The following is a 12,923-nucleotide window of genomic DNA, read 5'->3' as shown; positions in this document are numbered from 1 at the left end:
TGCATTTCAACCCTATGCAACATCCTGCTGAAGTTTTATGTCCCTTTTTGTATCCCTTCCCTTAATGTGTTATTCTTTATGCTTAGTAAAACCCAAAAATTCCTGGAAGGACTCAGAGAAAGCCTCTGTTTTATCCTCTAGCAGATGCACTTAAAAAAACTCTTACTGAGGAGTCCTGCAATAAATATACATTTAAACTCCTGGGGGTTTTGACAGGTAACTGCAGAAGCCTCTTTAAGTTCCAAGAACTTGTAATAGAGGTAAAAAAACCTGAATTTAGGAAAAACTATTGGAAGCCATTTTTCTCAACAACTTTGCAGCAAGTTACTTGTTCAGTCCTTTTCTGCAGTAGTCACACCAGCTCTCAGCAAACACCACAGTATTGGTTATGAATATCAGCAAAATCATGAGCAGAAGCAACATGAAGCAAAACACTTCAATCAAAAAGAGACAGTAGTGGCTTCAAGACTATCACTTGAAAAAACATCGTGACAAAAACGTTTCAAAGATATTTATGTATCACATGCTCTAGCTAGGATTGATCCCTGAAGCTTTGTGTTAAATTGTAGACAGGTGAAAACTGCAGCACAATCTTATCCTGGCACAATCACTCCTCCAGGACAGTATCAGATCAATGAAATAAGAATGGATCAACAGTCTCACTGATGAGGGCCAGAGGACATTTCCCAGAGTGAAAACTGAGAAACAGCACCCAGGAGCAAGGTTTGCCTCCAGTCAGTTGTATTTATTTATGAAAAAGTTAAGGAACATGGAGGGATTCCAAAATACTCTTAACTCTTATTTGGCAAGCTTCAACTGGTTAAGCAAGACAATGGTCACTGTACATGCAACTAAAAACACAAGACCTTTAAAAAACATTGATTTTTACATGGTAAAAATCAATAAATCACAGCAACAACTTCTCCTGGAGTGACTATTTTCCCACCACCATTACTAGATCTTCCATGCCACTTAACTTGTGCAATACTAAAAGCCACAGAGCACTCTGCTGCTGTCTCAGAAAAGTTGAAGGCCACTTTTTATTTTATGGAATTCGTTCTGGGTCCATAACAATCCTCCTGTCATGGGAATATTCAGTTCTGCAGAGCTGTGAGGAAGAGAATAAAGCACATTAGCAGTGGGCTGGTTTTTACACAGAAAAAAATGTAAGCAATCAAGAAAATCTTCTTCCTTCTGCCTTGGGGAAGTCAGAGCACCTTTCTAACACAACATGTCCTTTGGCAAACGGAGAAGCTGCTATGCAAGGGAAAGAAGAGTAATGAACAAGCTGCCATTGTAGCACTCCTGATGAAACCTGGATTGTTTCCAGGCACAGCTACAGGAATAAATTAGATTCTGCTCCTTTCTATTTGTGGTAACAACAGGTTTTCATCATGTTTCTTTCTAAGATTTTTTTTTCCTTGGCATCCTGCCAGGCTGTAATCTGAGTGGAACAAACTGTCTGCCCCTTTCCCCACACAAAGAGATGCAGAAACAAACACATGTTACTTTTGGCCTGCTAGGTGCTTTCTCATTTTCTACATGAGTATTTTCTAATAATATCAGTTGCATGACACATTACACTGTTCAAAAAACAGCCTGAAATTTATTAATCTGGCTTGTAGCTTTTTACAATTAATATACTATCAGTCCTCACCATGACTAAATCATATTTCAAAATGCAGCCTAGGGCATCTTCCTCCAAGGGAACAGGATGTTACTGATAAGAGAAGATCAATAATTTGATGCCAGGGAGGACGACCAAGAGGATGGAGAAAAATGGAAATCCTTCTCAGATTTGAAACTGGAAGCTTGGGATCTGAACACAACTCTGAATATGTGAAAGTATGAACATGTGCAAGATTTCTTCAGTGAAATAGCCCAGGCTGCATGATGCTCAGTTCTTCACATTGCTAACAGATTGGGCCCACCAACTACAGAAAGGAATCAGTGTTAGAAGGTTGTCCAATCGAGTGTTAAGGAAAATAACTACAATTCATTCACATTCTGAAGCATTTCTTGGATTAAAATAATAGGAGATGGGTTTATATGTATGTGATGAAACTGACAGCTTACAATATTCAAGTTCCTATGACGTCAAAGTGTGAAATAATGACCCTATTAAAACATCTCCAATGAGCTTCATTTAGTAACAAAGGTAACTGACTAAAGTTTTATAGAATGCTCCTGTTATTTCCAGGACAATCTGTGTTTCTTTACTGAGGTCAGATCTGCAGCTCTAAATTACTAGCTACAGCTCTAAAAGGTCACTGGGCACTGCCAACACACTGAAGAACAAAGCCCCAGGTAATAGAAAATTCAATTTTCAAGCCTGCTGGGGCTGTGCTGATACCTCCTAAACAGCAGGATTTCATAATGCTTGGAATGGTTTCTTCTAAAAAAGAGTAGGAGGAGTGAAGATAGCAATATTAGAAGATGGTGTGCTCAAAGGACACCATTAGGGTTAGGTTTAGAGACAACAGTAGATATTTGAGTCAAACTATTTAAATAGAAGTAAAAAGGAAATCTCAGCCCTAATTTTTCACATGGTATAGTAAAAGGCACAGAGAGAGAAATGCATTTCATGGTTGAGGGGCAAAGTCCCACCCACACCATTACTCACTTTGTATTGGGAGGCTTCCACTCATCCCTCACTGGCTGATCAAGCAGGGACATCATAGAATAATTATCCAACATGAGACCATCAGGGTCATCTGTCTGCCCTGGGAGCTTCCCAAGAGGAAAGTCTTTCCATCGTACTTCATCTAGATGAAAACAGTACAAAACCAAGAAGTCTGAGTTTCCCAAAGAGATTTTTGAAACACAAGATCACCCTCCCCCAGTCCCCAAATTCTGCCCCTTGCAACTCAGCCATTCAGCAAATGACCTGCACCAATGTCACAGAAGCAAATGACAATTTTTGCTTCTGTTCTCAAAACATCCAGTTCTAACAAGCTCTCCACATCAGCATACCTAAGATGTCTCTTTCTTTTCTTTTTTTACTTGAGAAAATTTCCCAGAGAATGAAGTACAAGAGTTCAGTCTTCTACTGGCTGTTTTTTTTTCCTTTAAATGTCATTTTGACTCCAACTCCTCTCCACCAACTTCCTCCTCCTGTGTCTGAGTCCTTCCATGACTCATCCAAAATTCTTAGCTACTGAGACCTCCAAGCCCAATGAGAAAGTACAGCTACTGTAACAAAGCTAACAAAACACTGGATATACTGTTTATTCCTTCTAAAACCCTGTCTTGCTCCTTTCTTTTGTTTGCCACCATGTCACAACAACCATTTTCCCAGAGCATGGAACTTAGGTTCACAGACAAACTGTGCATTCAAATACCCCCAAGTCTGACAAACAGAAGTCCAAGAAACATTTATATTTTCTTCATCATTCTCAGCTGGCATATATGCTGCCCCATCAACTGGATACACTGAAATTTTAAACAGCTTGGAAAAGCTTAATAAAAAAATAAAAAGACAGTAATAGCATCCTCCTGGAAAACACACTCAGTATTTTATGAGCTTAAGTGAAATGACTCCTGAACATAAACAAAACACTGGAAAACCCACATTTCTCAATAATTTGGCATTTAGATGACTTTGAAGCACAGTTTAATTGTGGCCAGCCCCAAAGGGCTGAGATGTGTTTGCATTTCAATTAACATTTGTCAGTGATGAAGACTGTCTTAGTCACTTTTTACCTGCAGTGATCTGCCAGGCAGACCCTTGCAGTGCTGCCCTTTTCTCAGCAATGGCCAGCATGGTATCACAATGAGCAAGTCCTTCCAAAGCATTTGCTTCAGTCACCATCTCTTCTTCCTCCTCTTCCACTTCCTCTACACCATTGTCTCTCTCTGGCACATCTTCTTGTTTCTCTACAGTCTGCCCTTGATTTTTAACCTGATTTTCTTGCCTGGCTCTCCACTGTAGGCTCTCTATGGTATAAATTGGCTGTTCACTGCCATCTGAAGAGAGGCCTGGACTGGACAGAGGGGCACCTCCTTCTGTGTAAATGGAAGCAAGATAGAGAAGGTTCTTCCGAGCAGAGCGTGACAAGCGAGGCCTCATGATCGTGAGGATCCTGGAGAGGAAAAAGGGCAATGGAAAAGTCTTAAAAGGCTTGATAAATCTTCATCTGGAGGCTTTTTTGCTTTTAACAGTTTGTGTTCTCCAGGACAGCTGGCTCACATAACTCATCTAACAGGCAAAATCTGATTATTCCCTGGCGAGTGGAATACTCTGTGACTAAAATTAAGGACTTGGGATACTTCTAACTGAATTACTGCTTTACTGTTTTCTTGTACAGAAGTTAGCTTTACTTGTACAGAAGTTAGGAGCTGTGGTGAACTCTTATCACCTCAATGAGGTCACATCTCTACCAAGTCACTTTGCTTCTGAACAGGTTGCTTCTTTAAATACCTCCCCAGACAACTTCTGCTTTCATTTGAAAGGTGCAGTCCTGTGAAATTCTTTTCTTTCTTTGTGTGTAATCAATGGGGAGGTGAAAGCAGCAAGCATGGCTTTACATGCACCTGTTACAATTTCTACAAGATGCAAAGAAAGGCAAGGGAATGCAGCTATAGCTCAGCAGATCACATGGGAACCAAAGCTGTTGCAGAGCACTGTTTGCTGTTCCTTTTCTAGGTCACAGCATCAAACTTACAGCTGAAGAAGATGTGGGGTTGCCCAGCAGGGAGCTTGCAAGCAGCTGTCAGTCACTCTTATCCACTGCAAAGGAATTTTATGGAGGAACAGCTCCTTCACAGACACCTGCTTGTTACACTGTTGCTTTTTCTTCCCTTCAAAGAAGATAATCAAAACAACAGGGTGCTTAAAACTCATAGAAAATATACCCTTCATCCCTCTGCATTTTTACTAGAACCCATCCTCAAATAAGCTGATATTTTAACCCAAGTGCACAACCAGATGTGCCAACCAAATACAACATCAAGGTTGTTACAAAGGACTTGACAACACATGGACAGCTCAGGTGGCTCCACCAGACCTGACCACAAGGCAGTGCAGACATTGCCACACTGGCCCTGTGCATGTCACAGCAGACAGGAAAGCCACAAGGTGTGTTTGAACAGAACTATGGCAAATAAATGCAGTGTACTGCATCTGGGACCCAGTATCATTCCAGGGAGCTCTGCAAACAGAGGATTTCACAGCTGGGAGCCAGCAGCATTCAGGGATCTTGGTACATCACAGATATGCTCAGCACTGACTGAAAGCACCAAATTTTAACCTATGACTGCCTGAGATACTGCCAAAATCTTTGTGCAGACCAGAGCAAAATCTCTGAGCCAGACCAGAAGAGGCACCAAAATTAAGGGGTGCAAACCTCTGCAAGGATGCAATGTCACAGTATAAAAACCCTGTTAGCAGAAACCTGTGACACTCTGAATAATCAAGGCCCTAAGGCCCTTTAGTGCCCATCTCTGGAATGAAACATACAGTCTGCCAATTTTACCAGTTCTAAAGAGTCAGGAACTGAAAACAAAATATTACTTGTTACATGTGTGTAAGTTTAGAAGGCATAAAAATCCTGTAATAGGATCAATAAAAGACAGCAAGACTATTTAGTATCTTATAAAGGCAGGTTTCTGTTAAGGGAGAAAAGAACTGGGAACAGGGATCTCATAACACACCACATGTAAGAGTAGCACATAGCATATAAGGATGTTACTTCCTACAAGGATTGATATCTGGAGAAATTAGCACTTAATGGTCTGATCTTTCCTGTGAGAGATTTGCTTTTCCTATCTTGAGGAAGCTGCAGCAAACTTATCAATAACAATTTCAATTTTGTGCTCAGAAATACATGATATGCACAAGGTGCAGGTGAAAAGTCCAAGAAATGCAACAATAAAAGCTTTTTGTTCACATGACAAAATGTACTCATTAGGCTCCTGCACTTTATGTATAAAGGTCCCACCACTTTTCTAGTCCAGTTTTACACTAGTACAGAAGAAACTCTTATGCTTTTCTAAGCACAGAAGTTGCAGACACACTCACCAGCGTTGACTTTGGCAATGCCAGTCAGCAACTCAGAAATCCAGTTGATCAAGAAATGAGGCCGGAGTTCTGAAGAGTCAGAACATTCCTTCAGCTCTACAAACATTTTCTCTATTAGGATTTGTGTAAAATTCCGTGTCAGGAGGCCTGACAGCAAAGGCTGCCAAAAGCAGTAAAATACTGGGGGAATTTTGAATTGCCCTACCTCTTTATTTGCTGCAATAAGAAGAAAAAAAATTAATCAGACAAGCCAGAAATTTGTGCTCTATAATTTTTTATGAAATACAGGTGTGACACTTGCTTCAAACTAAAGAGGTTTGTTCTCAGATCACTGATTCCAGGATATTTCCTGAAGTCCTCAATGAAACTATTATTTTTCTTATGCTAGGCAAGTAATATAATTAGTAATTTGATAATTAGCACACAGAAATTAGTAACACAGGAAGATCTATCTGTTTTGCTAATCCCTTTCCAGTTTCAGTTTATTTCACACATAACTAAGAGCTACTCTATCTAAAAAAATACTGCAAAGAGAAGGTTCATTGAGCAAAGCAACATAAAATCAAGAAGCTTTAAATTTTTTTCTGCAATTATATCATCATAGAAATTTGAGAATCTTTCTTGGAAAGTTCTTTGGCTGTGAAACAGGGAATTTACTTATTTTCATTCCTTCTAGGTGCCTAGTTCTCTTGCAAACAATAAATGCAACTCCAATATGGGCAGCAGCTTGGAACTAAGATGCAGCTGGTGAATGAGGCTCAAAAAACCCCATCCATTTTGATTTGCTTCAGATCTTCAGTGCAGAAGAGAAACTAGTGTGAGTTCCTGAAATCAGCAATTGCAGAAAAGGGTAGAGATGCAAGCTTTGAAAGATGTTTTGGCTAGATATTCAGTGCTGAAGAGCTATCCTTCCATCCCAGGAGATTTATGCAAAAGCAGTAGCTAAGCATGGCCATAAGGGGTTCTAGAGATACAAAAAATATGCAGCCAATTACAGATTACAATATAATGAGGAAAAAAGACCAGACTTGGTCATAACACCATAAGAAAACATAAGAACATAGCATAAGAAAAGCTGTGATTTTCTACTTGGGTGATGCATAAAACACTCACTTTCATACTTGATATTTAGCATCTTCAGACAATCCATCTTTGGGATGAGAAAGCCATCACTGAGAAGAGCTTCAGCCACTGTTGCCCTAGAGCAGAGAGAGACTTATTACTGCTACTTATTCCTTTATCAAAACACCACCTGCCCCAGCTCTGAAACAAGTTTGACTGCCAAACACCTGGAACTGTGAGGAGGGAGTGGAGAATTATTTGTTTGAGAGACCTGGTAATGCTGTTCTTGTATGGCATATATATTTATATTCAAAACATCAGGAGTTACAGCTGTTATCTGTAACATGATACTCTCTCCCCTCTGTAGTTACACCATTTAGATTTCTCAAAGCAGGTCAAGATCTCCATGCAAAATTATATGGTAATAAGGAAGTCTCAACACACTAGGGTCCTAGAGACTCTGTAGTAATAGAAAGATAAAAAAATATAGAAAATGCCAAGTATTGCCCTGCAGTTTTGAAGAACTCCAAAGGTTCCTGTGAAATCAAAATCTCTACAGGATTGAGCTTTTGAAGAGTTCAACCCTGGGAGGTTTTTTTGGGAGCTTTTGAAGACACTGAAGATGCTGCATGCCTTGGGGCCAGCATCACTAAGTCTGGGACCACACCTTGGAGACCATCTGGCACAAGCACCATTGCTCATTAGCACACATCAACAACTCGGTCCTCAAAGAGCCACTAAAGGCTTTCTCCATGATCAGCTACAGGACAGTATGAAAAGGCAATTTAATAGGTCTACAGCCCTGTTCAGCACCATATCTTTCACCTCAGCTCTTTATCAGTGACATACCTGTTTTCCTGCATCAGGTCTTTGATCTTAGCCAAAATCCAGTCCAATTCTGAAGAGGAATCAGACCACAGTTCTCGAGACTTTGAAAGAGATGGCATAGCCTGCATAACCTGAGTGAAGGAAAAATTCAAGCATTAACAAGAAATACACTCCCATGACAAAGACAATATTGCTATGACAAGAAGATGCACATGCCACCTGTACTTCATCACCAGCACCTGAAAAGGTTCACAAATGTTCCTCTTTTCTTGGAATCTCCAATAAGCACAGATCTCCTTTATAAACCTGAACAAAGTGCCCACATTAGGAGCAGTCAGAGCTCCAAATTTCTTGTTCTCTGTAGTGAAGTTTTCCTTTGGCAAGCCATGTATGACAACACTAGCAGACAGATCTGAGCAAGGAATTAACTAAGGCAACAAAGCAGAGAAAACATATTGCCCAACAAAGAAAAGAGAATTACTGAAAGTGTTGATCAGAGTGCACTTACCCGGAATTGCTCATTCTTGTAAGATGTCAGAACATCTCTGACTTTTTCTAGAAATAAACATAAATATATAATTTAAGCAGAAGATCAGCTATGTGAGGGAATTTTGTATCTAAGGAAGCTGCTTAGTTTTGCTAAATTTACACTCAAGGAAGGCATTGGTGAAATGAAGCCAGCAATTCTGTTGAGACAATGCACTGAAGGCTCCCAAAACTCCCAGATTTCTCCAGCAACATGAATTTTCTCAAGTGGGGCTGAACCATGATTTCCATATTTTATCACTAACAGTAGCCAGAGACAAATAAGTTGGATAAACACAGACAAATAAAAACCAAAATCCTAGATTAGTACAGGAAGAAATTGTTCCCATATGCAGTTTATGTTCTGATGCATATTTGTATTCCTTGTACTTGGCATTTAGCATCAATTGCAGCAGCACTACAGCAATTCACAAAGTGCAAAAATTTGGAGAACTACTACCAAACCAGTCAGTCAACACCAGGAATCCACCAAAACCCAAAGAGGAATCCCAAAACCTGAGCTGAAAGTATATCTTTATGCTAGATGATGACACATTGAAACTGCTTTTTTTAGCATATCCAATCCTTGTATCTGCTGTTGTTCTAGGAACACCTACCATGGAATTCCTTGTGCTTCTGACAAGCCTCATGCTGTGGGGTTTGCATCTCCCATGCATCACCATCCACATCTGCATTTGCTTCCACCTCTTCCTGCTCTTCTTCCTCATTCTCATCTTCTTCACACAAGTTATTGCCCAGCTGACGGCTCCAATACATCTTTCTTAGCCAGTCCAGCACAACATCACAACCTAACAGAGAACAGAAAATATCGCAGTGAGGATTCCTTTGTTATGGCAAAAAGTAATAGGTGGCATATTGCTAGCTTGTATTATAAAAATAAATTCTATTAACCAGTTATGAACCCTGAAAACACAAAAAAACTTTATTAATGAAAATGTGAACAAGTTAAAAAAAAACCAAACAAACAAATAAAACCCCCCAAACCAACCTCCAGAAAGAAACCAGGGGGAAAAGAAACCCAATCCAGTATCACGGACATGGTAACTACCCATCATTTTTTTGGGGGGAAAAAAAAAGATTGGACACTGCTATGGCACTGCACCTTGCTCAATGTAGGTCAAATTTAAGCAGCAAGTAGGTTGCTGCAGTGGCATTCTGATGAGAAAATGAGTCAATACTTTAGTATCACCATGGTTAACACAGCATCTACAACAATAACAGATTTTTTTTTTTTGTGCAGGGACTACACTACGCATACAATAAATAGAATGGAAAGAAAATGCCTTTACTTTAATCAGCATTTTCCCAATTCAATCTGAGGACCATGCTGAAGATTATTTAACTGGATTCTTAAGCCTTAACCCAAAATTTCCAGGAGTCTCTTCAAATGCTATGAGCTGGTCATTCACTCAGGCTTGCAGTACCCACATTTCTCCCTAAATGGGATTTTTAAAGAGTCTTAGGTATCACTAAACCATCAGGAAAAGCTTTTACCTATTACCAAGACAAACTTCCTGTGCTGTATAAAAGAAAAAGCACCAAACTGTTGCAACCAGCTGTTTCAAGTAGGATAGCTGTTGTTTCAGGGATAGAGAAAGCCTCTGAACACTTGCCCTGTGAGGAACACAACCCGGAGCCACAGGACACAGCTCAGCTGTCCTGCCAGGGCAGCAGCAAATCCTCTCAGCGTGACATCACAACTCTCCCTGCCAGGACAAGCACGCTGCCTGTCCTGCAGCACCCCAAAACGGAGGCAGGGGTGCTCCCCTCAGCTCCTGCAGCTGTGGCACTGCCCCCCAGGCGTGCCTCAGGCCACCCCTCCCAGTGGCAGCTGCTGGTGGCACTCACCCTTGCGGCACAGCGCCAGGCGCGGCAGCTTCCCGTGCGTCAGCTCGTGCCGGAGATCCACCACCCACACGGGGATGTCCACCTGCAACAGCAGCCAGCTCTGAGCCCTCTGCTCCCACTGCATCACCCTGCTGCAGAGAGCCCCCACCAGGTGGGAACAGCACCTTCCTGGCCACTGCTGTGCTGTAGCTCCCCTGCCAAGATCCCCCAGCTCTGTGTAGGATCCGTACAAATACTTGTATTTTAGAGTTTAGGTCCTTCAGCGTTACATGCAACAAGAGATTTCTTTTTAGACAGAGGTGTTACATGTAATTTAATGTAACTGAGAAGCACTTAAACTGTATTTAAATGGGTGAGGCATTCTGGATAACTATGTATCAAAGACACAAATAATATCACATATAATACTGAAATTTACACTGTAATTTGCATGCAGTTTTTTGCAACTTTCCTGAGGGCAGCTACCTTTAACTATGTAAGACCTTTGCTTTTAAGCTTGATCAGTTTTAAAAAGTGAGAAGCGGAACTTTTCTCAAAACCCAGGACAAAATAAAAATCAATTCATCATTCTCACACAGGGACCCAAACATATACAGAAGAGTCTCAAACACTCTCTGTCCTTCACTGTCAAAACTTGTTCAGTCCCAGGTAAGGTGTTCAGTGCAGCTGGCAGTAAAAGGACTCAAGTTGGTCCTGCTACTACAATTACAGCTTGAACCTTTCCTCCTCCATGAGTGGAAAAGCTCACCTGAAGAAAGAGACACGAGATGAAAATACCCGCAAATGTGAGTGTTTTTTATGTACAGCCTTGCTTGTCAAAAACTAGGATTTACAAACCACAGATTTAGTTCTTTTTCCTATCCCAGTCACCAAGAAAGGAAAAACGTGTGACAGTATGTCAAGTGGGACTACACACGTGTAAATCAAGACTCTTGATCACATGTGATGCAAAAACCTTCAATGATCATCACCCTTTGTTACTCTTATTGTGACTTCAAAGAGCAAAGTTTTAGATCCAGTTGCAATAAACCTGTCTAAAACTTTGCAGCTGGAATAAACAAGCATCTATATCTGTTACTTTGGTTACAAAAGAATGACCCCCCCCACCACAATTTCATTCACTCAGTGTCGTTAATAACCTGTAAATTATCAAATTAACTCTTATTAAATAGTTACCTCTTTCGCTAATTGTCTCAGAGGAATGTTGACCATCTTCTGTTTCCTTTCTGTGATCAAGTTGACAAATCTGCATGCAGGTTACAGAAAAAATAAATTACTATGAAGAGCTGCAGAGAAACTTGGAACTCCAGAGACAAAGTCCCCGTGTACTATATAACCCTGTGGTCCCAGAGATGCAATGTGAACTCAGACAGTGGAATAATGACATCTGTCCAGGTCTTTCTCTCAAAGCACAGGGTCCTGAGAGCCCTTACCTTACAAGAGCCAGCCCGTAAGAGAGGATGAGCTCGTGTGACTTCAATCTGCCGGATGAATCGAGCACCTTACAGCGAATCAGTTCTGCCGTGGAGTCCACTGCAAGAGGCATTTTTTGACCATACCTGGAGGCAAAGGAAAACCAGGTGAGGAGGCTCACAAAAATACACTCACCCTGTTAAAAGGGCAGCTTTCCCACTACGTTTGTGCTCTGTGGCACATAACAGCCTAAGAAATGGCATGCTGAGACAGCATCAAAGGCTCTTTCCAGAATGGTTCTATTAGAACAGAGCAGTTACACAGTTACTCCTAAGCACAGGTCAAATGAATATTTACTGATACACCAAGCACACAGACAAGATGCTTTACCTAGGCGGGTCTTGTGCACGGATGCAGCAGAGGCAATTTGGCTTGGATATGCTCACTGCCTCGAGAAATCAGCGGGCACGCAGGGTCTCTGTCCCCCTGCTCCCACAGGGCCCCGTGCTGCTGGCATGAGCTGCGTGCCCGCAGCCTCCCGCAATGAGGGAGCCCAGCAGAAGGGGCCCAGCAGAAGGGGCCCAGCAGAAGGAGCCCAGCAGAAGGGGCCCAGCAGAAGGAGCCCAGCAGAAGGAGCCCAGCAGAAGGAGCCCAGCAGAAGGAGCCCAGCAGAAGGAGCCCAGCAGAAGGAGCCCAGCAGAAGGGGTGGCCTGCCCGGCCTGCCCGCACAGCCCCACAGCCCCGGCGGGGAGCTGCTCCGTCGCCCCGGCCGCCCCCGGGCCCAGGACCGGCCTGAGGGCACAGAACGGCGGCTCCGGGGCGCAGGGGCGGCCCCCAGGCCCGCCCCGCTGCCCGCCCGCGGCGCGCGGCCCGTACCGGCTCTTCCACGCCGAGACGCGGTCCAGCGCGTCCTGCTGCAGCCGGCTGTCCCCGCAGTACAGCCCCACCATCACCTGGTCCCACTCCGCCCGGCCCCTCCACGCCACCACCGTCTGCAGCGGCTTCAGCCGCTTGCGGGCCGGGGACGCGCTCGGCCGCCCGCGGCTGCAGGCCGGGCCCGCGCGGGCCGCCATGCCGCTCCTCGCTCCGCCTCCCGCGCCCGCCCCGGCCCGGCCCGGCCCTGCCCGCCTCCCGCGCCGCTTCCGCTTCCCGCGCCCGCCGCTCGCTGTGGGCGCGGCCGCCTGAGGCGAGCCCGGCCCGCGGGGGC

General features: G+C 43.1%; 2 protein-coding genes across 3 annotated transcripts in view; one reads left to right on the top strand and one right to left on the bottom strand.

Annotated features, from left to right (window-relative positions):
* The window catches only part of ZC3H12B (zinc finger CCCH-type containing 12B), a 33,507-nt gene extending 25,008 nt beyond the window's left edge, over positions 1-8,499 (top strand). For both annotated transcript variants that reach the window (XR_010365741.1, XR_010365739.1), the window contains one exon: positions 6,696-8,499. The gene's annotated coding sequence lies outside the window, so the exon portion shown is untranslated. The remainder of the gene's footprint in view (positions 1-6,695) is intronic.
* LAS1L (LAS1 like ribosome biogenesis factor) lies at positions 725-12,828 on the bottom strand. The gene is made up of 13 exons (XM_064426613.1): positions 12,593-12,828; positions 11,737-11,862; positions 11,480-11,549; positions 10,304-10,385; positions 9,052-9,243; positions 8,418-8,464; positions 7,931-8,040; positions 7,133-7,218; positions 6,020-6,235; positions 4,665-4,800; positions 3,703-4,082; positions 2,624-2,765; positions 725-1,108 (listed from the first exon to the last, which is right to left on the bottom strand). Exons 1-13 carry the CDS (start codon positions 12,787-12,789, stop codon positions 1,018-1,020), a joined length of 1,875 nt encoding a protein of 624 aa, XP_064282683.1. The 5' UTR covers positions 12,790-12,828; the 3' UTR covers positions 725-1,017.
* Between the last annotated feature and the right edge of the window lie 95 nt (positions 12,829-12,923).

Source organism: Passer domesticus, chromosome 7, assembly GCF_036417665.1.
Source record: "Passer domesticus isolate bPasDom1 chromosome 7, bPasDom1.hap1, whole genome shotgun sequence".
In the NCBI taxonomy this organism is placed as follows: domain Eukaryota; kingdom Metazoa; phylum Chordata; class Aves; order Passeriformes; family Passeridae; genus Passer; species Passer domesticus.
Note: the sequence above shows the minus strand (reverse complement) of the source record. Positions and strands in the feature narration are given on the sequence as shown.